The following is a 26,911-nucleotide window of genomic DNA, read 5'->3' as shown; positions in this document are numbered from 1 at the left end:
CTACAGCTGAACGACACATATATCCTTTTATTCCCAACTCTTCTTGAGTTAAATGTATCGTCCAGAAAAGGCAATAAAACTCAGAAAGCATCAAAGGGATTTTGTTATTAAAATGTGGGAAAACAAATTCATTTAAAATGCATTTAACACAGTTGTTCTCTAGCTTTTCAGCCCCCAAATGTAATGTAATTGGAAAAGTAGGAACAAGTAATGACAAATCCTGAATGTGGTTAAATTGTCAAAAACAAGCATATATGGTGAAAAGAGGTTGAAAATGACAATAATGGGTCAACATGTGTGACAGGTGAGAAAAGTGGTGGAAAGGGTTTAGAAGTGGAAAATGTGCAGAAAATGCATTGAAATTTGATGGAGAAATGGGAGTAATGTAGCAAAAATGCATTAAAAGGAGAAAAAATATGGCAAGAAAAAGTGATGAAAATATGTTCAAATATAGCAAGTTTAGTGTATTTGCAGAAACATCTTCTGGTGACCCCAAATGAGGTCCTGGCCCCAATGTTGAGAACCATGATTTAATATACCATAATGGTGTAATGCAGACGGTCCTGAAGAAGCCAAAAATTGCACAGCAGAAACAGTGTTGATGTCACACCTTTGAATGTTTGATATAAACAATTAAACCCATCATTCTTACAGAGTGAGGGACAGTCGTACTTTCACGCACTGTTGGACAACTGTGGCTTTGATGAGATACTTTGAAGTTTGGTAACAAAGGCTTCACAGTGAGATTTGAATGCTTTTAAAACCTGAAGCTGTGATAAACTGTTATTGGATGAAGTTCTTCATCTTTGTCTTTTTCTTAATCAACAAATTCCTGCACATTTTCTTTCTTCCTTCCTCCTATTCACCTAATTCTCATTTTTCTTTTTTTTCTCTTCTTAATCATCAAATTTCTTTTTTTTTTTTCTTTTTTTCTTTTTTTTTTTTTTTTTTTTTTTTTTTTTTTCTTTTTTTTTTTTTTTTTTTTCCTTTTTCTTTCTTTTTCTTTCTTTTTTTCTTTCTTTCTTTCTGCTTACAAATCTTTTCATTCTGCGTTTTACTTTGAAAGGGGTGAATGGTTGCCCTCTAGCGGCGGAAGCTCAGCGGTGCAGCGGGTGTAGTGCGGCGGCGGGGCCTCATCACCGCGGACCAGCGGCGGGACAAAGCACTTGTTCAGAGAAAAGAAGGGAAGAAGGAGAGAATACAGTCCAGTCACAGATCGACCTCTGGACGACACCTTAAACACGACAAAATCATCTTTAGAGGCAACAGCTGGCCGTAAATATAAATGGAATAACGGTATTTAGCGTTCAGACAGATTTTTACATTCTTACTTCTACCTTTGGACTTTGAGAGGAAGGGGTTTGAACAGGAATAAAAAAAACACCGACGGGACATTGACCCAGTGTCAGGTAAGAACACCGAGAATGAAGACTTTTGGATATAAACTTCACATTTACTCTATCTCACCCAGTATATACACCATCTCTAAGGTTTATTTACTTTAAACAACAGTTCTAATAAGCTGCTGTCACTATTGTAGAATAACTTAACGGTAACTTTAAGAGATTAAGGTTGTAATCACGTAACAACAGGTTAGTTTTTACTAATTGATGCACTAGCATGAATAAAGTACATTAAAAACACATCTTTATATTACTACAGCCTGTGTAAGACACCACTAATTAAATTTAAAATATTGAATGACTTTAAAGCAGAATTCTGTAAACTTGTAAAATGTGGATTAAAGTATTCCTCATTCTTTAAAAACATAATTAGGGATTTCATATAGTTTCCACAGATCTCATGGTGACACTTGTGGTTAAAAAAAAAAAGGAAAAGAAAATGTTTTTCACTGGTGTCAAACTCAAGGTCCGAGGTCCAAATCCGGCCCTTTTGAGAATCCACTGTGGCCCGCAGGAGATGTTTCATTTGCTGAACCTCACAGGTTTCCTACCTTCTATCACATGATGGAAGTCATTTTTATACTTAAAATGTTCAAAGAATTCTTAATTTTTTTTCAAAATCCTGCAATTTTCTTCAAATTATTCCACAATATTTCCCTAAATTGAATAAAAATCAAAAATCAAGTTCAAAATTAAGGATATTTGAAGTGAAGATCCTGCAGGGACTGATACCCATCAGGGTAAACCTGAACAACACCTGTTACAGCATGTATTATTTATTACTTTCATTTAAACAATAGTTTCTAATAAATGTCAGTCGAGGCGAAACAGTAAAACTATAGATTAAATATTCTCTCAGATATCCAGTTTTTTATATATATATACTGTATATGTATATATGTATCTTGTTGTTTTTGCACAACAGTGTAATCTCTATTTGAAGATACAGATGTGCACATCCTGGTGAAATCATAACAGTATAGTGATATTCTGGTTTGGAAAGGGTTTGAAAAAAAAAAAACAGGAACAAGTGGGTTTGAAAATGGATGGAAAGGGTTTGAGTTTGACATAGATAACTTGACAAGTAGTTTGGCCATTTTGTGGCATGCAGTGAAGATTAAGATTAATAATAAAATTAAAAAAAAAGTAATGTTACAGTGAATTATAGTGGAATGTAAACAGCATTTCCTTTTACCACAAAAATCATACCTTATTACAAAAACACAAAAGAAGACATATTGAACGTATTTGAACTAGTATCTACAGTATATCCATAGGGGCAAGTAATGGGTTACAGGTACTCACTTTACTGTAATTGTGTAGCTTTTATGGGTAATTGTACTTTTTTGACTGTATTTCTAAATCAGTAATTTTATTTGTACTTCAGTACATTTTAAAATAAGTAAAGTAATTTGTTACTCCCAATCGTTACTGAGTAAATTATTAATTTTTAGTGATTTTTTTTTTTTTTTTTCAATTTCTGTTTCATGGTCTCATGGCACATTGAACATAATCCATATGTTCTTGAGTCATACCATTTCTGATCAATGCTCAACCACTTTCTTGGGTTCAGGTTAGGGCTGAACGATTTTGGAAAATAATCTAATTGCGATTTATTTTCCCCTCGATATTGCGATTGCGATATAATATGCAATTATTTTTTCAAGGGCCACTTGTCAAGTATTTTTCAATGAAAACAAGCAATGAATCAATTTGTTTCTTAACAAATTCAGATTAATTTAAACTTTAAATAAGTATAAAATATAAATGTTAAAGCACAAATTACAACAATAAAGCAAAGCAATCTGTGGCTTTACCTCTTCAACATATCTAACTAACTTCACATTTCCTGAAACATGTAAACATGTGGACTGTACTTCTTAAACACTCTCTGAACTTAACAACTTGAAATTGCAGTCTTTGTGATCAGCAAATTGCGTTTTATGATCTTGCGATAATATCGCAAATGCAATTAATCATTCAGCCTTAGTTCAGGTTGTGGGTTCCAGTTTCTACCTATTATGTTGTTACCCACATGGCACGTTTGGCTTTAGAGTTTATAAATGTATCTATACTTTGAGTCTGAGAATTGTTTTGATTTTAAATTGAATTCATTGGTGTTATCTAAAACATTTGTACATATATTATTTCATACAGATATCTTTGTGGAAAATAACTTCAGTTCCAGTTAGGGCTGGGCGATATGGCCTTTTATAAATACCGCGATATTTTTAGGCCATGTCACGATACACGATATATATCTCGATATTTTGCATTACCCTTGAATTAACACTTTGATGCACAAAATCACACCAGTATGATGATTCTATATGTCTACATTAAAACATTCTTGATCATACTGCATTAATATATGCCAATTTTAAACTTTCATGCAAAAAAGGGGATATCACAACTAAGTCAAAGTTGACATAACTGTATTTATTAAACAGTGAGTGGCTCAAACATAAAATTGTCAACAGAAAGTGCACGTTCTGTGCAAAATTGTCACAGAGACATTTCAAAACAAGATATTAGTGCAGGATGCAACTCACATGGCATTTCAAAACACAAAATGAAAGTGCACTTTTTGTACATAATGCCACTACAATATTTTAAAAACAAATAGTGCCCTTTTGTGCATGTTGTCATTAAGATGACATTTCAAAACAACACTAAATTTAAGTGCACCTTTTGTGCATAATGCCACTAAGATATTTAAAAAAAAAAAAAAGTCCGCGAGTTTAACGGTATGGTCATTTTCAACACCGCACAGACTACAAGCTGCGATATATCGAGTATATTCGATATATCGCCCAGCCCTAGTTCCAGTTGTGCAAGATTTATCTCTTCCTTTTTAAGTTTATACACGAGATGTTTACTGTACGCAAGGGAACCGTGGCAATATTTATTACCAACAATAAACATGGGGATGAAAGTAACTAGTAACTTTTACTTGAAGTACTATTTATTTGAGCTACTTTTCACATGTACTTGAGTATTTTATGTATGACTTACTTGTACTTGTACTTGAGTACAATTTCAATCAAGTAACAGTACTTCTGCTTGAGTAGATTATCTCAGTAGTACTCTTTACACCTGTGTATATCTGCAGATACCACTTTAGGGATATTTTATGATTATTAAGTTGCTCAGTTGCTTCAAACAGGCTTTTCTGGGTTTATTGTGTCTATCAGCTGTTTTTTCAATATAATGTGAGATTAAAACAGTATTTTTTAGAACATTAGGTTGTCATGTAGTACGTGACATTGTGCATGGAGACAGTTGCATCAGTAGAAAGGTGCGTACTAGCTCTCCACATGTCAGAGAAATAAACAAATGCATATTATTGTATTATTATTGTTTTTAATTCTAAGTTCTGTGCCAATATTTGTTTATCTGAGCCAGGATTTTTTTTGTTCTTTTGCTCGTTTACCGACTTTTAACTGAACAATCTTTGAGTCTTCAACCCGCCTTTCACAAATTCCTCTATTCTCCAATTTATCCGTTTTTTTCCTCACAAATATTTTGTATATTTTTTTTTTATCCACAAAGGATGTTTTTCAGTTTGGTGTTTTTCAAAGGAAGTTTGTGCCGCCTCCTGACTGTGTGTTTGTGTGTGTGTGTGTGTGTGTGTGTGTGTGTGTGCCAGTGGGTCCCAGCCTACGCAGGGCACAACGTAATGGTTTTTGACAGATGTAAGACATGTGACTGTATAACTGGAATTCCTTTATCAGCAGCAGATGATAGAGTCTCTGTGTTGCTGTGAAAGCTCTGACCATGGCTGGTGGTGGTGGTGGGTGTCTGACCTGACCCGAAACTCATCCAAACACTTCACTCCCCGCCCCAAAGTAGGAGAAAAACAGACTACTACAGATCTTATCCCAGCAGATCAAAGTGGAAAGTACTTTATTAGAATGTCTTCATATAAAGTAAAGATTCTAAAGCATCCCCACTGTGCTCAACAATCTGAAAGCAAATGACAACATTGGCTTTCATTTATTTTTCTGCTCTTTAGCAATTAAAAAACAATACAAAATACCTTTATTTAATGCATCAATCTTCTTGTGTGCGTTCCGTTTAGTTAAACTGAGGTCAGTGAGAACTTTATGCATTCACAGCTGAGCACACTCAGGGCACGTAACAGGGCAAACCCTCCCACTTCACTTCATGAAGGATTTACCAGACTCATAAAGTCACAAGTTAATGTCTTCATTAAAATATATTTAAGAAGGTTCCAACTAATGTATTTATTTACTGTGGAGACACTGGGGGAAATACAGTGCACCAGTTTATTGATCAATGTGTGTTTAATAGTCCTTATGATGACAACTTGACTGTTACTAATGATAGTTCCTTCATTTAAAGTAGGGATGTCCCAATACAACTTTTTCATTTCCGATATGATACCAATATTGCAGCCTTGTGTATCGGCCGATACCGATATTAATCCAATATCAGCATGAATCATACATTTCAATTCTTATTTATTTATTTATTTTTGATAAAAAAAATAATATCGACTTATTTTGTAGTATGGAATGTTAGAAAAGGCTTGATCAAGTGATGTTACTCAAACACTTGTCAGCAACAGTAGGTATGAAAAAAACTGACCCATTATTAACCAATTAGTTACATACATTTTAACCTTCAACATAATATCTACAGTATTTAACGATTGAATAAAATAAATAAAAATTTAATTGAAAAAAATAAAATAAATAAAAAATATCGGTAAATTTGAATCCAATATTCGTTTTCAGGCTAATATCGGACCGATATCGATATCGGTTCGGAACACCTCTAATTCAAAGGTAGTACTGTTCTGCTTCTTTCTTTTAATATTATTTTGAATATTATAAGAATTTAAGAACTTAACAGAGTCAGAATCTGTTGTAGAAGCCAAAGTTACACTTTTTTGAAAAATGTAATTTGACAGTTTGATAAACATACCACTTGTTTTTTGGTTCTTGAATTACAGTTAGTTACCAATTACTTGTTCCCATAGTTAAGGGTGTAATAAAAAATTTATTCGGCATACATTGCTATATTTCACTATGCGATTATCGTATCGATCCAAAAAATGTCCAAGTCGATTTTTTAAATCATGTATTTTAACGAATAAAACCAACATTTAATTGCACTAACATATGCATATGAGTGAAACACATGAGACCTTGTTGTTTCATAAAACAATGGATAGTTTTACAGATTTTATAGAATTAAAGAACTTAACAGAATCAGAATCTGTTGTAGAAGCAAAAGTTAAACTTTTTTTAAAAAAATGTTATTTGACAGTTTGATAAACTTACCACTTGTTTTTGATATTTGTACTTGAATTACAGTTAGATACAATATACTTGTTCTCGCAAGTTTTTTAAAAAAATTAATAAATTGTTTTTATACCATTTTGTATTTGTAAAGGAGAAAATGTGAAATTATTGATAGAGCGATATATCGCAAAGTGTATTTAGTATATATCGTACCGTGACATGCAAATCATCAGATTCATGGAAATGCACACCAGATACAACCTATTCAAACAAACTGTCCCAATTCAACTCTCCCATACCCAATGCTGTCCCAAGTATACGTATTTACAGTTTGATATTATTTTATATTTATTAATATATTATTATATTATTTATCTTTATTATACATCAATTGGCTGTAATAGTCAATACATTACCCTCACAGGCATTTGTCACAAATTGGGATCAATGTATTACCAAATCACCATATGGCACATGGTTTTCATTCATGAGTTCGATTCCCTCAAATAATATGTTGATCAAACTAGAAGCAGCCTCTCCTACTGTTGCACAACAAGCCCATCCACCTGTCCTGTCTTTTTTCCTGCTTCGCTCCTATCTGGAGCTGCACAGAGGAGCCCTTGTTTGATCCTCCCTGGACACAGCGCCTCAAATTTTTTTTTTTAAACCCCGTCTCCATGGCAACTCTGTTCTCGTGACGAGCAGCCTTGACTTTTGCTCCGCCTGCTCCCGAAAACAATGGCAAGAAGTTATGGCTGTGGGTGGATTTTGGGGGGAAAGGCCAATTGTAAGGGGGTTGAAGGATGTGGAGGAATGAAGGAGGGGATAATGGGAAGGTGTCTGGGATGGAGGCTCCGTGGCGAGACCTCTTCTTGCTGTTTGCGCCTGAGGCCTAATAAAGAAAAGAGAGTTATGAGGCTGTGGACACTGTCAGCGACTGTCTGCTTGTCCACCTTTCTCACAGCCTCACCATGACACCAGAGAATGGTTAGCAGCACACATTCATAGTGGTCTGTGGTTCCAATGGGAATGGTGACGCCAGATGTAAGACAACACTTAAATTGATCAGGTAAAAGTCATTCTCAAAGTGTTTTAAAAGTTTTCTGAAGGTATATATAACTAGGTATACTTAGTTCTGGGCCTATAACAGATTTTACTGGACGATATTATTGTCAACATTTTTTTAGACCAAATTAACCACTAATGTAATGATAACAAATCATAAAAATGCAAGTACACCCTTTCAAATGCAATCAACTTGTATTTCTCATTAGTATTTTTTACCATTGTAATTGGAATGTCCAGAACTTTTAAATATTTTAAACAAATAAAACACAATTAAAATAAAATGGACTTTGTGTGTTAGCAAAAAATTGCAGTTTCATAAATATCACGAACAAAAACAATAAAATAGACCCGGTATCTGTTAAGAAAAAAACACATCAAATGCAAAACCAAAGCAATAAATAAAGTCAAGTCCCTCTCAAAAAACTAAATTGCACTTGCAATAAATATTAAACATTGAGGCACAGAGGTATATATTTGTACATTCCTTTACTGGTAAAACTTCCAACCCGGTTACAACCTCTATAAACTAAAATGCTAGCTGCCCCGCCTCCCACTGTTTCATTCAGTTCCGTTTTCATTCAGTCTTAAACCGTTCAGAATGGACCAAATAGTTTCTAGTTTACTCCGTTCATTCCGCTATAGAACAAACATGCAAGTGCTGAGGGTTGTCATCCAGCCTGGTTGGAGGCGAAAGACGAGGAAAACAAAATACTTAGACTTAGCTTGGTTGCTAGCCCCGCTCGGCATCCCCGCTTCTGCTTCCGATCACACCGCTTACGTCTCCTCTACTGGTGGACACCGCGGGTAAGTGGCTCCGCTGCCTCACAGGCCGCTGGGTGTAGCCGGCGTAGCAATCCAAAGCTACGTAGTAGGTCCAGAGTTGCTGCATCTACTGTACTATAACTGTTTGATTTACCTAAATCTAAGATTGCCTGGCGGTCGTATACTATTTTAAAGTAATTACGCTGCAGAATGCGTTATCTGCTGTTTTATATCCGTTGCTAACGCTAGCTTCTGCAGCCAACAGGCGCTCCACCAAATACGCGTGAATATGGCAATATATTGAGGCCGGCAAACTTGTCGAGTTAATTTTCATTTACCGTCCGGTTAATTGATTTATCGATTATCAGCCCAGGCCTAGGTGTACTAGATTAGTGATAAACAAGGACTTCTTGGTTTTACCTTCTTTACAAGACTAGGACCAAACTACACTGGGCAGATGTTGGTGTCTAATCTTTGCATATTTTGTTCAGTTCTCGTTTCATATCATTGCAAGCTCTAGATAAGTTTAATCTACATCATTTGGTTTTGTGTCCTTGGCCTCTGGAACAAGTTCTTGGCATTTTGTTATTTGGAGTTTTATCAGTCAAATGATGAATCTTCAGCTTCTTTTATTTCATGATAAAAGAAGCTGAAGTGTTTTTTTTTTTTTGCCTCAGTACATTCATACATTCCTTGAGTAACTTTGCTCTGTTGTTAACTTTTTTTTTTAAGTCTTTTGTTGATACTGCCCTCTCTCTATGAAGCTCAGCGTTTGACCTCCTCCTTTGTTGCAAAATGGGATTTTAAAGAATGTCACTTTTGCTGTGTGCTGAAGCAAGAGACCCTGATTGTAAATATGTAAAAAACAAAGCAACTTTCACTCCCAGTCCCATCCTGGTAGTGATGTCTCCTCAGTTAACAGTATCTAAATCAAAAATCTTAAACACAAGGTTGGTCCTTTAATTTTTCTCATTCTTGGAAACTTCTTATTGAAAGTATTTGTACTAGTGTTGTCAAAAAGTGAGTATTTTCACCTTGCCTGTTTCAATTGACACAACTTCATTCGCTGCTGCAGACACAAACAGACACACATGCAGCCCCTCCCCTAAGCTGCAGCTGAACTCACTACCTCATCATAACACAGAGTTTGCTGATGTCGGCACGGTTGCAGCATTGCTAGCGCTGCTGCTGGGCGGCCTGCGCGACCAGTTCTCGTCAAAAATGAGAAGGGAAAAAGTTGAGGATGGAAGCATATAATACACTGTATACTGTTCATAGTTTGTATTCTCAACTTTATTAAAGGAAATTATGCTTCTAAATTTTTGTATCAAGTTTTTTCTTCTTCTGAGTATTGGTATCGAGTTTGAAATTCTAGTATCGTGACAACCTTAATTTGTACATAGATTACACAGCCATTTAATAGATAGATATTCTTTGAAACTTGAATAGCTTACAGGAAAATAAATCACCCTACAGTCCTTACAAATTACCTTTCACATTGTAAAACATTTACACAGTTCTATTTGGTAGCACCGTTACCAAACAGAGTCCCTCCTATTTCCTATATTTACGCTATCCATGTAGCATTACTCACATCTTTGTTTTCAGCTCCAGCTGAAAAACCGGGAATGCTTGTTTTCTCAGCTGCTGAGACTCTTTTGGTTTTTTTCTCTCTTTATTCAGACTCCGACAACTGAGAGAAATGTTCGACAAGCAGCATTTCGAGAGCCCCCCAGTGTACAGCCCACCATTCACGTCTCCGTCTAACAATGGCTTTGGCCCTACTGGAAGCTTACATGGTCCACTGAGTGATTACAATATGTACCCACCTCCACCTGGATCTTACTACATCGAAGAGAAGCCGCAACATTTCTACAAATGGCGTTCGCCCCCTGGAATTGTCAAGGCCATGATGGCTACAGTGATCATACTGTCCTTGTTAATATTTGCCTGCGTGGCCTCCACCCTCATGTGGGACATGCAGTATGGAGGATACGGCCCGGGCACGGGTTACTACGGCGGCACTGGAGTGGGATTTGGCAGCGGATACATGGGGGGCAGCTACGGCTCTAGCTATGGAGGAGGATATGGCAACTATGGAAGCAATTACGGCTCCTACATTTCTCCCTACTCAGCCAAAACAGCCATGATTGCCATTGTTGCCTTCAGCTTTCTTGGTGCACTGGTGTTTTTCATCGCCAGTTTTTCTAAATCCCCCACAGTGCGCAGCAGGAAGTTCTTCCTGGCTATCTTGATTGGCAGCATCCTCCTGGCTCTCCTGCAAGTAAGAGTCATTCTTATTTCAGTTCGAGTTGAATCCTGTTAATATTTTATGGTGTGTAGCATTGGATTTACCATTCAAATAAAACTCGACCCGACTGCCTTCTAATTAGATCTGCATGTCTTTGTCTAAATCTTACACTAAGTCATTCTGGAACTGCTCGGTGTGCTTTTTCAGGGCATTATCAACATCGTCTACATCGTTGGGGTGAATCCAATGGCCCAGAGCTCTTCAAATATCATTTATAATCCAATGCTCATGATGTGCCAGAGCCTTTACCAGAGCGGCTACTCTCAGATGGGTGGAGTAGGAGGCTTCCCCATCTACAACCAATACTTATACCATTACTGCTTTGTGGATCCCCAGGAGGTTTGATGCTTCATTACAACTCATGTTTTGTTGGTCCTTTGTGTATGTTTGGCAATTTTCTGATGTAAAAATCCAACAGATGATGTATACTGTATAACCACTTCACTAAGTAGTTGTTATGGTACTTAACTTAGTGATAGGCTTCATTTCAATGACATTTAAAAAGTGTCAGGCAAAGATTACATCACGGTTGGGGTCAATTACATTTTTCAATTACAATTACGTCTTCAATAATTCATGTTCTTTTAAAACTCAATTACAATTACAGTGACTGACATTTTTTCCACAGACCAAAGTGTGGACTTCCTGCTGGTATTGTGCCATGGTCTGTGCGTTTTTGAGGTGTACCACCAAAGCCATATGGTCCGCGTACTTTAGCAGGGTCATCAATGAAAATATTAGTTTTAATATCTTTGGTCGAGGCATCTGAGCCTGCTTTCTTTCAGTATACCGCTAGATTGAATTTTTTTTAATGGTAAAAGGATCCTAAAGAGAGCTGACAGGTAGTGGGAAAAGTTGACATGTTTAATAATTGTTAACTATGTATGCGTAAGCCATAGAACTGAAACATGGTTCCCCAGTTTTGCGTTTAATTAAATTGTAATTGACAGTTTTTGTAGAATTTCCATGAAATTTCATCGACATTTCCATAAAATTACAATTACAAAGTCAGTTATCTGAACTCTACATTTCAATAATGATTTCAACAGTAACAAATTTATTCAAATTATAATTACGCCATAATTGTAATTAACTATCAACTACAGTTATAATTGACCCCAACCCTGGATTACATGCATTAAAGTTATCCACTGTGTCATTATTATCAAGTATTATTGTCAATATGTGTTGTCATAGTCCTAAAACTACAATGCTTTTCAGGGTGTTGCCATGGTGTGTGGATTCCTGGTTGTTATTGCCTTTGGAGTCGCCGCCTTCTACGCCCAAAAAACGAGAGGGAAGATCTGGCGCTATGGCAAACCAAACATCTACTGGGATCAGCCTCTCATTGGTGGGAAAGCCTCGGAGGGCAGAAACGTTGAAGAATGGGTACGGACGAGAGACACATTTTTAATAAGTGTGGCTTTACAGAGGATTTTCAAAAGAGAAAAAAAACGTCTTGACCCAGACTGACCTGAGCTTCTCATAGGCTGAGCAAAATGATTTTAAATCCAGTGTAAATTGAATGGTTAAATAATTTACTCCAGTTATGCTTTGAGTAGTGTTTGGTGTTTGAATGTGAGATTTATTTTTGCACGTTCTTAAAAAACAAATGATTTTTTCTTGCTACAGAATAGGTGATCATGTACAATGTTGCAGTAGCGTACAGGAGAAAAAAAGGCCATAAAACACTAAAATTTATTTAACATCTTGCGCTCAGGTAAAAAAAAAGATACATTTAAAAGCAGGACACATTCCTAAGCTTTGTTTCTTACACACATTTATGGTACTGTTGGTTTTACTGGATGAGACATAATAATGTTGATCTTCAGTTTAATTCTCATATGGATTGTGACTTTAACCTCACAAAGACATTGCTTGTCTTTGTGAGGTTAAAGTCCAAGACGGGCCCCAAATATAGATGCTTCTCACTTTATAGAGTCGGACAATGATACAGTCATGCTGCCATACCTGTGCTTCATCCAGCCCTACTGAGTCACTCAGTTCAGGGTCAGAGCTGATAGCAGTGAGTGGATGTTGTTTATGGCCTCTGACCTGGTTTCACTCTAACTAATCATTAAACACATAGAGGAGAGAGCAAGCAGGCAGGTGGTTTCTAACGAACACACCTTCATGTTTTCATTTCAAGTCAGTCGCACAGGCTTGGAAATAGAGATGAAAACCCATTTGATACTGTATCTCTTCTTAATATACAATAACCTGGAAGAATAAGACTATAAGATCTGCTGCTCGGGTACGGTTGGCTTTGCACAACAGAGTAGACAAAGTGCACGTCTGTTCGTACTTCCACTGAGTCTAACCGCTCACACACACCAGGCTCATGCAGTAATTTCCTTTTGATATTTTGCCCCTGTGGCATTTGTGGAGTTGGTGAAATATTGTCAACATATTGTGATGCCGGATTCACCGTCATCACAATATGTTGAGAAGCAACAATCTCAAGTTAGTTAAAGCTGCTAGAAACAGTGTTTTTTTAATCAGATAAATACAGTGTAGACCTCATAGGTCAATTACATTGAGGATCATTTGTTTGAAATTAAGATGTAAAATGTTTGGAAAGTTTGTTTTGATCTTTACTGTAAACGTGCTTTTTGACATTGTTGGAAATGTTTTGTGCATTGCATTGTGGGATGTGGATTCCCTTAGACGCATGCAAAGAAGTGTTTTTACTTTGTGCTTAGCGGGATTTCTTGTTTTTCATCACCAGAAAAGGCGAACAGTGATTCACAGTGATTGACACGATATGTGTTTGACTCCCAAAACTCTGTCAAAGTAACTTTCTAACACATTTATGGTGTTTTCACGGACAAAGTAGTGGGGGAAAAATGGTGGCTGTTTATTTTGGGGCTTCCAGAGAATGTGTGCACTGGGACCAAACAAGAACAAAAATGGAATCAAGTGAATCATTGTCCTCCATTGTCCGACAAAGAAACACAAGAAATCATGGTAAGAATTAAGTAAAAACACTCCACATCCTACAATTCAAAGCGCAAAACTTTATTTTTTATCAATGTCAGTATGAGTGTTTACAGTGGAGATGAAGACAAACCTTTGCTCTGCAATTTCAACCTTTTGCATCATTTTTTTGGAGAAAATTATCTTCGATTTACTGATCTATGAGTACAGTATTTATTTTTATTCTCCAGCAGTTTTAAGTGACAGTGAGCTGTTTGTTGTTGATTGCAAGTGTCTGTATGTAATTGTAGCATCATCCAGACTGGAGCAACCAAAGCAGGGCAGAGGAAAATAGGTGTGAGTGAATCTTATAACTGACACCAGTGTCTTATAAAGAAAAAAAGGGTTGATCTGTGATGTCATCAAATGCTCAAATGTAGAAGGAACTGCTGCTGCATTGAGTCACAAAACATGCTGATTACATCCTTTTCAAGAAAATATTCATGTTTATTAGTGTAAAGGTTTTCATGAGACATGTGCCTTTATAACACTATTTAAAGGCTGGAGCTAAAGATCAGGATTATTGCACAGTAAAAAAATGACTACCTGCCTATCAGGAGGATTTTCACTGTGGTGATGCACAGCAGAACCACTCGGCCATCATGTCTCCCACAAACAATGATTTGTTCAAAGTTAATGACCTACCCTGCCACTCTACCTGCATGTATCTGAACCACACAATGAGTCATTGGCCACGCATAGGCCTTGTTTCACTAGTGACAGTGTAAGGCTGTGACTGGTTGGAGTGGTTGAAGCTCGAGAGGCCATGGCTCACTCTGATGACTTCACACACAGGTTTCTTTCAGCTGACCGATGGGGGCTGCATTGTGTCTGCTTGCATGAGGTCATCAGAGCTTGTTTCTGTAGCGCTGTCTGTGAGCAGCACGGATGGTGAATAAAAAAGTATGTGAAACTGCTGCAGCTAGATAAAACATTCAAACACGCTGATAAAACCATTATTTGTCGTAGCTTATCGTCGTGAAAAATGAAAGTTAGTGAAGGGGGAAATAATTAGAAAATGTTGTTTTTTATTTACTGGAAAAAAGAAACTTCTGTGAATAGTTTTAAAAAAACTGAACTTCACTCATGTGTAGGACTGGGTGATTTGGACCAAAACTCATAATATTTTTTCTCAAGATGGTGATATACGATATGAATCTCGATATTATTTAAAATAAAGTCTGACCAGAAAGACAATTCTGGGTTAAATTTGCTGATACAAAATGCCACACAGGCTCATTTATTGACAAACAGCTGCACAATATGTGTCAGTTTAGTATTTTTCTCCTCTAAGGGACAGCATGTGTGAGTGAGTTCTGTAGTGTAGCTTGTTTAGGGGACGGTCTGGGCTAGAACGCACTCAGAAATCCATCAAATTGAGCTTTTAATGCTGTTCTGTAGCAAAAGTAGCGACTCCTAAAACAAGTATTTTACAACAAAATAAACTATAAAAAAATATATATATGTCGATATAGGCAATATTGTAATTTTCCATATCATCAAAAGAGAAAACTTGATACATCTTGAATATGGATATATTGCCCAGCTCTACTCATGTGTAACCTTTCTGTTGAAGTGAGGTGGTTTTTATTAGGTTTAACTGCAACACTTTATCTAATCCCTTGCTTCTCTGCTGCTTATCTGATTCTATTGTAAATGTTTAACTTTCAAGTAGTATCTTCTCTCTGAATTGATACGGTCGATGTTCAAGATGTCTTGGAACTCTGTAGTTACACAAATTGTACATTAGTTACTTTGTACCTTTTTTAGAAATGATTTTCCATCCCTGTATCCCTGTACGTAGCCAACTGCTCCAAGTGTGCTTTCATCAAAGTCTCTTTGTTCTTCTGCGTGCCTCGCTGCACACTCTCCTGCTGACCCTCCTCCTCCATGTGGGTTCACTAGTTTTGCTCCACCAGGTAAAGGATTGTCAGGCATCCTCTCTGTGCTTACATACATTCAGCCTCCTGCAGAGCTGCACACTGAGAGGGCATTGTTGGGATTCTTATTTGAGCTACTCTTTTAAAACAGGATCCTCCTGCAGCTGTGAGAAAGGCAGCTTCCCTTTTTACTGAGGTGCTCCACCCACTATGATTATTGTTCCTTGGATGTAATACTGATGTTTGGATTTCCTGCTAAGCAGCATAGTCCTCAACGTATCACACACAAACTAAAGAGATAAGAGTTTTATGAAGTTGTCAAGCTGTAAATTTACAGATCTATGCGGAGTACGTTGTCCGCTGATGTTAGCTGGCGCTAACTTCTTTTAGTTTACAAATTACTTTTGAAAATTTAAAATCTCAAGCTGCAAATGATCAATAAACTTGGTAAAATAGCAACCAAAACTTAACCCTTTGTTGTACGAGTTCCTACACACAGGCACTCTCTGACCAGGTCTGACAGGAAGGACTTTGAAACACAGATCAGAGCGTTATGTTTTTTCAAGAAAGCCTTTCTTTGTTTGAAGACAGACCCGGAACAACATGTGTTCATGTAGTCATTAGAGAAAGGAGTTAAAATAAGTATTGAGTCACTGCCTGGTTTTTGTGTACAATATATTAGTAAATGAATACCTAAGACGTTTGTTTATTCGCGGAAAATATTGAATGAGAATCTCAGAAACCCATCAAACATATTTTATTGTGTAACAGAGATTTGGCTCCTATTGAGACTATCCATTAACTTGTTGTTCACAATTGCCTGTTTTCCACTTCCTTTTCAAGCTCCATGAAGCAAACGAGTAACCCACATTTTTCTGAGCCGTCAGATTGTGACTCCCAATTTAATGCCTGACTGTTCACTCAAACTTTAACCACTAATTAACATAACTCAGGCTCAGTCCAGTTTCTCCGTTCACTTTGAAAATCTTCCAATGGAGCCAAAACCTCCTGGCAGTTCTTTTCCCTTTAGCTCTGAGAACTGTAACACTATTACTAGTTAAAACCACATTGGTCCTGATCCAGGCTTCGAGGCTGTTGTGTGATTTACGTGTTTCACTTGTTTGTTGGTGTTTGCTGAGCGTGTTTCCCCTTCTTTTCCTGCTTGTCGTAGGTGAACAATGTGGAGGAAAGCCGCAGCATTCAGGATGCCCCTACACTGCTGGTTTCAGAGAAGGGAGGTGGTCTGCTTAGTGCCTCTGTTAACAGTGTCATCTCTTACCCTCCTGCCAAGGTTGACAGCAGCTCCTACAACGGAGACGACTTTAACAATGAGTAAGTCGGTCCTAAAACACACGATTTTTACCAATCACATGTTTCCAAGCATGCTCAAAAGTAATTATACCATTTTAAACTATGACTGCAAACAAACTCCAGCTCATTCAGGTTTTTTTTAATAAAGTATTGCAAGGTACAAAACAAAATCAACATCTTTGTTATGTTTATTATTATGTATTTGGCTCTTAGCTTTCTTTGTGTGCTTGTTATTAAATATTGTAAAGTTAGTAATTTCTCACTAAATGTGGATGATGCAAACTTGACAGATTCTCCTGAATTATCCTCCAAACTTTTATTACTGTGAAACATTCCTTCTATTCTACTATGAACTCCACTTGTCTCTGAAATTTTTGTGGTAAATCAATTTATTGTGTGCATTGTTACTGTCCAATACATGTGTCAAACTCAATGCCCGGGGGCTAAATCCGGTTCTTTTAGACCATCAAATTTGGCCTGCAGGAGAAAGTTAAAAAGATTATTGCCCAAATTACCAAATAATTCAGTTGTAGATAAATCAGCTCAGATATCTAAATACACAAATTCAATAAAACTCCATTAAATTTCAAATTGTTCAAAAAACTCAATTTTCCTGAAATTGTGTCACATAATTGACTAAAAAGTCACGATTATATTACCAGTCACATGTTTCCAAGCACGCTCAGAAGTCACTATGCCATTTTAAAACATGACTGTAAACAAACTCCAGCTCATTCAGTTTTATTTTTAATTTTTTTTAAATGAAGTATTGCAGGGTACAAAAACAAAGTCAAAATCTCTACGCTGGAAAATAAATCCTCCAACAAATCAGCTTCAGCACTTGCAAGCAGTATTAATCAACTGGTCCTGTTTTAAAGCTGGAGAAAACATATTGCTCTCCCCGCAGAGCGGAGCCGTGTGCGCGACCTTTGAGCTCTTGTTGGATTAACTTCCCCTGTTGTTGTTTTATTTTTTTCCCTTTTCTTCTATACAGTCAGTGAATTCTCTATGAAGGAGAAAAGGCAGGATATTTGTCTGCAAATGCATTTGTTTTTCATCAAATCTGGGGAAAGTCTGAAGTGTCTTACCGTACTTGTTTGTCTTTGTAGCCATTCAACTTCAGGGCTTGTGAAAATATGCATGAGCTTTTTTTTTTTTTCGCTGCTGCTGCAGGTCACGTACTGTAGTGTAGTGTAGGAACACGTCTATTTAGTCTGACTGAATACATGAGGAAGTGGGTCAAAGTACAGAATTAGTATTTTTTTAATCCTCTGGCAAAGTAAATTGGGTGTTTTTATTAGTGAATATTTTAGTTTTTGGTCAACTCAGTTCTTTATTACAATGTGATACATTTTAGTCATTAGAATGTGATTTTATAATTGATTCAGTAAGTTAAACAAAAAAAAAAAAAGCAATTATTCCTGTTGCTTTTTTTTAAGGTAATTTCACACATTGCAAAGATATTTTTTGCTTTGAATATTATTCAAACAGACACAATCAGCTAACAGGTAAAATGTGTTTGCTTTGAAACCAAAGCTCTGGAAGAACACATTCAGGCCGGCACTGTCAGGTCACATGTACTGTGGCGGAGTATAAAGTGGTAATTGTACTGACACTGCGCCAAGCTCATATGAAGCTTCAGCTCACATCTTCCAGAGCAAACATTAGCAGGAAAACTGCACAGAGAAAATGCTGATAGTGTTAGTAGGGGTGACGAGTTGCCTTTAGCTTTTCACTGGGATTCTTTACCTCTCAGACATGAGGCTACAGCTCTACACACAGTTCTATATATTTGGTTTGTCTCTGGCCAGGTTAATGAAATAATAGACTGGTCTTTCTTTAATCTTTACTCTACATTAAAGGAGCGGCAATACCCATCTCCATTTTGTTCTAAGAACCCCAACAACATAGTATTTGAGGTTTATTTTCCCAAACTCACCTGTTTTTTAGAGTTTTAGCCCTCTGAAAAGTTACTTTCTGAGCAGGTGTAAAAATGGGCTGTTTTGGGGCCTACTTACGTATATTCATGAGTAGGCGTGTCTGTAGACGCAGACTTCATGCCTCGCTCTTGTGAGGGAGATCAGTGATCACCAAAGCGATTTGCTTTCGTTATCCACACACTGTTGTTATTGTTTTCAGCCAAAAAATTGCATATTACAGTAAAACACATGGCTACTTAAGCAGCTATTGTGATTGTGAGTCTGTCGCGGCACTTCAGCCTGTGTTTATCACATCAGTAGCAGCGGCGGACTCCTTCAGCTGCTTCAAACACTTAAACTGCTAAGTCACTTTCTTCTCCTCTTTATCTCTATTAACTACAGGAATAGTGCATTTAAGGTGATAAGCATTTGTTTTGTCCAACCGCTGCTTCGCATTGTGTCACAAACATGTCAGATTAAGTCAAAGGTGATACGAGGTGATATAACGGATACTAAAAATGGAACTGCTCCTTGGGTTCTACATCGTTGCAGCCCACTGCTCCTCAGGAAGTGATTAAATGCAGACAACACATTTTGTGTATGTACATAGCTCTACATATGTGACAATAAAGTATATTCTATATTCTATAATAAACCGCAGTGTTTATTTTAGCTGTGAGCTAGTTTGAGAGGGGGGAGCTCACATTATTATAGGGTAGGAGGACCCAGGATTGTCAGAAGGAGGAGTTTCCACTAGGTGACGTCAAGTAGCGAGGAAAATCCAACTCTCCCGTTTGTAGCTGACTTTTTACAAAATGTGGAATAACAAGGGAGGGAGGAAACATAACTTTTTCAACTTTGGCCCTCTGAATGAGGCTAAAAGGATGTATATCACTGTAGCAAAACCATTATAAAGTGATTTTTTTTATAATACCGCCCCTTTAATTGATTCTGCTATATATTGCGATATTTCACCGCGCGATTATTGTATCGATCCAAAAAATGTCCTAATGGATTTATTTACTCGTTTTTTTTTACCAAAAAATAAACTATTAATTGTGCTAAGATATGCATAGCATATAAACACCTGGTCACCATATCAGACCATGTTAAACTACCTCACTCCTCAATGCATTTTAACTGGAAGTTTATTTTACTTAATTTTCATAAAATATACTGGGCACTTTTATAGATATATGTGGTTACTTTTTTTTTTTTTTTTTTTTTAAGAATATAATAACTTAAAATCAGAATCTGTTGTAGAAGCAAAAGTTAAACTTTTTTGACAGTTTGATAAACATAACACTTGTTTTTGTTTTGGTACTTGAATTACAGTTAGTTACCATTTACTTATTCTCGCAATGAATTATATTTCATACTATTTTGTACTTGTAAAGGTGAAATCAGTATTTATTGATATTGTGCTATATCGTATTGTTTAGTATCGAGATATATGGTATCCTGAATCTGCCAATGCACACCCCTACTCTACATCATTGGTTGTAGGAGTCATTAGTTAATAGTTGACAGTCCTAGCTAACCAACCACTATGTTACACTGTTTTTATCATTTTCTTTCCTTCAGATACTCAGAGAGGCCGCCCGGCAGACCATCAGAGGCTTTCTCCCATGGTGGGGGAACAAGCTCAAGCCCTTCAGAGGAGACGGGGGGTGGGATCCGGAAACCTTCGGCCAACCGGGCCAAGAGACGCAGACGTAACCCTGAACTGGACGAGTCCCAGTATGAAACAGAGTACACCACAGGAGGAGAAACAGGCAACGAACTGGACGAGGGCGAATGGGAGAGGTGACTGTCGTACTTTATCTGTGAGCTTTTCATGGATGAAAATGTCATTAACCAAGATCTCAGGTCCTAGATTGATGTCACAGACTGTTGGTCCCACAGGACCAGGAGCAGATCTGAAATCACTGGCTGGAATGTTTTTACTGTCTGATAGAGAGCTTTTAGCACAAGTGATTTGATAAACATGGAGTTAGGCTAGACTCTCCTGGGGTTACCACATTGTAAGCAGAGATCAGTAGATCAGGGGAGCTCACAAAGGTCATATAGAGGTCATATACATACTGTAGACAGAATGTTTCTACTTTAATTTACACTCCTATTCATTCTAAAGGGGGAAAGTACTTAGTTGTCTCACTCCTCACCCCGACACATTTTTACCTGTGTGACTGTTTCATTTATTGTTTTTGACTTTCTGCTCACTGTGAGGCAAAGTCTTTTTATGATCCTGTTTTTTTTTGCTTTCATTGACTTCGTCCTGCTCCTCTTCTTCACCCCCAGCATCTACCCAACCATCACCTCAGACGCCCAGCGCCACGATTACAAAAGGGAATTTGACGGCGACCTGCGAGAGTACAAGCACCTGTGTGCCGAAATGGACGATATCAATGATCGACTGAACAAACTCAGCAGGCAGCTGGACACACTGGACGACACCTCTTCCAAATACCAGGTGAGAAATAAAAGCCTGTTACTGACCACAGGTACAATTAACAAGAAAATCATAGTGAAAATTGGAGTGAAACTCTCATTAATAAATTGAGATCGCTGAGCTTATCAGTGTGCGAAAACAATCACAGTCATTCAAAGCTGCTGAAGACGAAAATCTGGAACAAATATGTAAAATGTTGTAATTGTCGCTTGAAAGTTTGCTTTGATCTCCACTGTAAACACTCTCTTATTGACAATGTCAAAAAATGTTTGCACATTGCATTGTGGGATGTGGAGCCCTGTAGACGGATACATTTTATTTGATGTATGAGGTAAATTAATTTATCGTGTGCATTGTTACTGTCTAATTAATACACGTGTCCAACTTAAATCCAGCGCTTTGGCCAATCAAATTCATCCTGAAGGAGAAAATGAAAAAGATAGAAAAAACACAATTTATTGTCCAAATTAGAAAATAATTCAGTTATAGATAAATCAGCTCAGATATCTAAATACACAAATTCAATGAAACTCCAAAATATTCCAAATTTAAATTTCAAATCTTAATTTTCCTGTAAATGTTTTGCATAACTTCCACAAATTTAATAAAAATTCGTAGCAAAATCTATGAAATTTCTAAGAGAAAATCCTGCAGGGACTGATATCTGTTACGGAGGACAAAACCTGCCAAAAGTATAAATAAATAAATGTATAAATAAATAAATAAATGTGGAAATAAATAAATGTAGAAATAAATTTAAGACATTTAATTATTTATGTCCCATTTATTTACCAGTTTTTATTAATATATTCACGCATTTATTTTTTTATTTATTCATTCTTTTATTTATTTATTCCAATATTTATTTATTTAGTTATACTTTTGTCAGGTTTGGTCCTCCATAATCTGTCACGTATTGCCTGAATATTGTCTGCGTCTTACAAACGTTATGTATGATTCATACATTGTGTAAAGTAAAAACGTGGGGACATTAATGTTGTTTACCTGCCTAAAATCTGTTGCCCACTTAAGATCAAACTACCTCAAATTTGGCCCTTGAACTTAAATAAGTTTGACACTCCTGGTCTAAGAAAAAAAAACACAATGATGATAATGATTTGATATAGAAAGTGGATGGAGCCTCTAGAGCACATGTTTACAGTGTTTGATCTTTATTGTTGAAATATGAAATATGTGGCTTCTCTGAGTGGCTTTAAACACTATCTTGGATGTTTGGTGTTAATCTGAGGGGACAGTTATTGTGACTCACACACACACACACACACACACACACACACACACACACACAAACTCAAACTCAGTCAACATTAAGTGCACAGAACAAGAGTCGAGAGAGGACAGGAGAGACACTAAACTGTTGCATGTATCTCCCTCTGATCTCCTCTCAGGCTGTGGCTGAGGAATACAACCAACTGAAAGATCTGAAGCAGGTGACCATGTTTTTTGTGCTTTCTCTTCAAACGAAATAAATCAAATAATTCTGCTTCTTTCACTCTCAATCCTGTGCTGTTTGTATTTTGATCACTGTTTTCTACTACGGTTCCTCCTGCTGCAGACCTCTGACTACAGGTATAAGAAGAAGGAGTGCCGTCGGCTGAGACACAAGCTGTTCCACATCAAGCGGATGGTGAAAGACTACGACAAAAACCACTGAGGGATCTTCCCAGTGTTGGACTCTGATGCAGTAAAACTCTCACCAAGCAGAGACCAAAGGACCAAGTATCTAAATAATAAACACACATAGAAACACATGCAAACACTCCACACATTGATAAAGTTAATACTCCTGATCTAGACGTTGTTGTAGACTCTGATCCCTTTGCGTGTAACCTCCCCTCCACCCCTTCATGCCCTCAGCACAAAAGGCTCAGGTCTTTGTTTGCAGTGCGTCGCCACATGCGAGGATCAGAGCTCAGAGGAAGGTCGTTTGAATGTGAGCCTGTGATAACCCCGCTCACAAAGAAAAGTAGTCGGTGTGGACAGCAAACAGGACCACTGCCTCACACCGACTACTTTTCTTTGTTTTATCTCCTGCCGATAACAGGTAGAGATGTATTACGGCTCATATCGTTTATGAGCGCGAGCTGACTTTTTAACCCTTTAAGCTGCATTATGATCATTTTAAAAGAACTTTGGTCGAGCTCTTACAACAGGCAGTGTGTGTGTGTGTGTAACTATTGTACTTCTCACAGAGGTTAACAGCTTCCTAATACTTACTGTATATGACCATATGATTTTTTTTAATTATTTTTGTTGGTGCAAAAATGTATTTTTTATTAAGAAATCACAAAGTAATAGACCAAAGTGAGTTAATGAGATGTGTGTTGAGCATTGATGTAAATATCAGAAAAAATTATTACAACTTTTTTTTTTACCGTGCACACTCCTCATTATGACACTGAAAACCATTCCTACCTGCACTCTGAGCTCATTTTTTTTTTTCATTTATCTTTACAATATCTTTGATCATGTGTGTTAATCATGTCCATTTATAAAGAAGTGATCATCTGTTTTGTGCATCTTAAACCTGGGAGAAACACCTTTTAATGTGTCCTGTATTTGTATTCGTACAAAGTCATTTGACAAACCTTTTGTGAGCCATTTATTTTTGTAAGAAATTCTTCCTTCTAGTCACAGTTTTTGTAACTTCATTTTTTTATAAATTATGTTGACTAAAAAGGTGTTGAATTTATTGAGTAATAATAATAAACGTTTCTAATTCTTCTGAAATCTGTGCTTAGTTTTCCAGCAGCTGCAGTAGACTTCCGGTAGGGGGAGCAGTGGGCTTTGTGTGTAGTGAGGGGGCGGAGCAAAGAATGAAGCTCAATGAAAGCTGCGACTGCCCTCTAGCGGTGATTATTCGAATTCTAAAGTCTGCCCTCATTCATGTTATTTAACATCACCCAAACTGCAGTTTTGTTATTTTTTTTGCTTTGATATTTAATTAACTTACCTATAAACATTTCAAGGATGTCCTATGGAAGGCACATTATTGATCCTGCAAACATCTGTCTTCTAAATACCATAAACAGCCAATTACAGTTTAAATCAGCCACAAAAGCACATTAATATTCACTCCTGTCATTTTAGTGACTACTTGTTTATCAGAAATATAATTTTTAACTGCAAACAGAAAAAAATAGATATTCTATGACAGACAAAAAATTTGTGCGGTCCCCAAAACAAAATTGTAATTCATGAAGTTGGAAGTTATATGAAGAACGACATAATACACAAAACTCCAGAAACACAGAAAACGACAGCAAAGTGTCAAGAAAAGTAACAACAAAAACACAAAAAGATTTTTTTTAAAAAATCATATAATAGACCAAGACAACAGCATATACTAAAGGACTTCAGACACACAAAATGTCAACAAGGACAGAAAACACAGCAATGACCTGAACAACACACAAAAAGACAACAAAAATGTGCCATATTGACAAGAAAATCTATAAAATGAATTTATTGAATATATTTATTAATGCTCAGATTGGGCATTCTTCTAAATGCTGACATTAATGTTGATAATGTGGCCCTCAGATCAGACAAACACATTTTTGTGGCCCCCGCAGTGATAGAATTTGCCCATCTCTATTCTAGGAAAATTCATTTTTGTGAAGCACGTAAAGTATCACTTATGGTGTAGCTAAACTTTAGCATTGCTCGTCGCCACTTTCTTCACTTTTCAACCTGTCCAGGTTGTACCCTTTAGGACGTGTGTCAAACTCGAGGCTCGGGGGCCCGAGAGCATCCAATCCGGCCCGCAGGAGAAAATAAAGACCTGAATCATTGTGTAAATTACCAACTAATTCAGTTGTAGATATTTCATTTATCGCAAATTGCTGAAAAAAAATATCTAAATCCTGCAATTTTCCCTAAATAATTTCACAAAATCTGCCAAATTAAATATGTCTCACCAGACTACCCTTCTTGCTCGAACGAGGAGAAGAGGTGCTTATTTTGAATGGTGCGCGTCTGTCCGTGTCCTCCTCTTATAGGACGTGGGTCTCCTAATAACGGACGGACGCGCTTCACCGACCAATCAGGATTGGCAGATTGAAATAAATGCTTCTGAGGAATGCAGACAGAGATTGCATCCCATAGTGAGACATCTCACAAAATATTATGAACTAGAACTAGGGCATAATGATGTTGAAATTACTCAAACTGTATAACTAGATTATCTGTTTGTTTTCTTACCGTTAAAGGAAATGAAAACACTTGTTTCCAGCCAAAAAAACAAAACTAAAAAACAACCAAGTTATCAATATGACTTTATTTTTTATCATTATCATTGTAACACCATAAAAGCACAAAACCTATAAATGTGTAGCTATACACAGTCAGTTCACTATAGTTGATAATCCAGCACAGTAGGATGAGGTTGGCCATTCTTCCTTCATGTGCACTGTGTAACAATACCAGCCAACACAATACTCCAATGCTCTTATAAAAACGTGCCTAAAGTCATGTCGTCATTCTTTCAGTCAGCTGATTTGGCAAAAACACACATTTTTGTCACATTGTGTTTATGGCACTAACACATAACAATTAAACCACTGTGTACCTTCCACCTGATCACAAACCAGTCGTACCAGCAGTAATAAAAGATCTTGGCTCACTTTGACCTTTGTCCACGAGGCTAGAGTCAGTGCAGCGTTCAACCAGTCCTTTATCAAATGTGTGACGTGTTAGAGAAACTAAAAACTTTAAGATGTATTTCAATAAAACATGACGCCTTGATCCCTTTACATTCATTTGTTTTTGTTTTTTTTACCAAGTGAACATTTTGCTGTACAAACTGTCTGTAATGCATATAATATATGAGGTAATAATGAGGGATGTGACTATCTGAGGAGCCAGGGTGTGTTTGAGTGCATCACACTCTGCATTCAATGACAAGCTTGTGACAGAAGAACATTTTTCCTGAGACCTAAAGGAGGAAGAGCTCTGCTCTGGTGTTAAAAAAAAACAAAAAACAACCAAAAAAAACATGAAGTTTTGTTTGAACAAGGACATAAAAAGAGAGAAAAGTAGTAATTCATTATTTTTAAGGTATTTTTTCCACTGGCATTTGAACCAAAGATGCACCTGACGCCACATAAGAATCCATTAAACTTTGAAGGAGATCCGGATCAATAAACAAAAAAAATCCCCATCTTTCATCATTGGTTAAATCTCAAAAACGAACATCTCGGGTCATAATTGACTGATCTTCATGAAATTTGACTAATTTATATCGGCTTGAGTTTTACCCGGAAAATGAATGATCATCCTACTGATCCAGGTTACTACCAATATCTGGCAAAGAGGAGATATAGTATTTGCGCTCTTGTTCTTGTTATGTTAAGTTAAGGTTTCGTTTATTCAGACAAGGTTATTCAGGATTTTTTTTACTCCCGACATGTTTCGACTGTTGACTTCCAGTCTTCGTCAGAGTTCTGCTGATCGCCATTGATGGTTCCTTTGAAGTTTCACTTAACTTTCATGTAATAGTTCCAAACGTCAAAGGAACCATCAAAGGCGATCAGCAGA

The 26,911-nt window shown here is 36.9% G+C and overlaps 1 protein-coding gene across 1 annotated transcript; it reads left to right on the top strand.

Moving 5' to 3' along the window:
* The first annotated feature begins 1,129 nt into the window (after window positions 1–1,129).
* On the top strand, window positions 1,130–25,924 carry LOC114462634 (occludin). Its single transcript, XM_028445628.1, has 9 exons — window positions 1,130–1,409; window positions 10,187–10,787; window positions 10,962–11,153; window positions 12,036–12,203; window positions 16,842–17,002; window positions 20,485–20,706; window positions 21,202–21,373; window positions 22,762–22,803; window positions 22,929–25,924. The coding sequence occupies exons 2-9, from the start codon at window positions 10,206–10,208 to the stop codon at window positions 23,025–23,027; spliced, it is 1,638 nt and encodes a 545-aa protein (XP_028301429.1). The 5' UTR covers window positions 1,130–1,409; window positions 10,187–10,205; the 3' UTR covers window positions 23,028–25,924.
* The last annotated feature ends 987 nt before the right edge of the window (window positions 25,925–26,911 follow it).

This window comes from Gouania willdenowi, chromosome 4 (assembly GCF_900634775.1).
Source record: "Gouania willdenowi chromosome 4, fGouWil2.1, whole genome shotgun sequence".
NCBI classification, from domain to species: Eukaryota; Metazoa; Chordata; class Actinopteri; order Blenniiformes; family Gobiesocidae; genus Gouania; species Gouania willdenowi.
This window is presented reverse-complemented; position numbering and strand designations above follow the sequence as displayed.

Bases quoted from the DNA above. Each gene is read 5' to 3' on its own strand.
- LOC114462634 (XM_028445628.1), top strand. From the start codon at position 10,206: ATGTTCGACAAGCAGCATTTCGAGAGCCCCCCAGTGTACAGCCCACCA. The intron at 10,788-10,961 runs GTAAGAGTCATT...GTGCTTTTTCAG, and splicing joins TCCTCCTGGCTCTCCTGCAA to GGCATTATCAACATCGTCTA. The intron at 22,804-22,928 runs GTGACCATGTTT...CTCCTGCTGCAG, and splicing joins AACTGAAAGATCTGAAGCAG to ACCTCTGACTACAGGTATAA.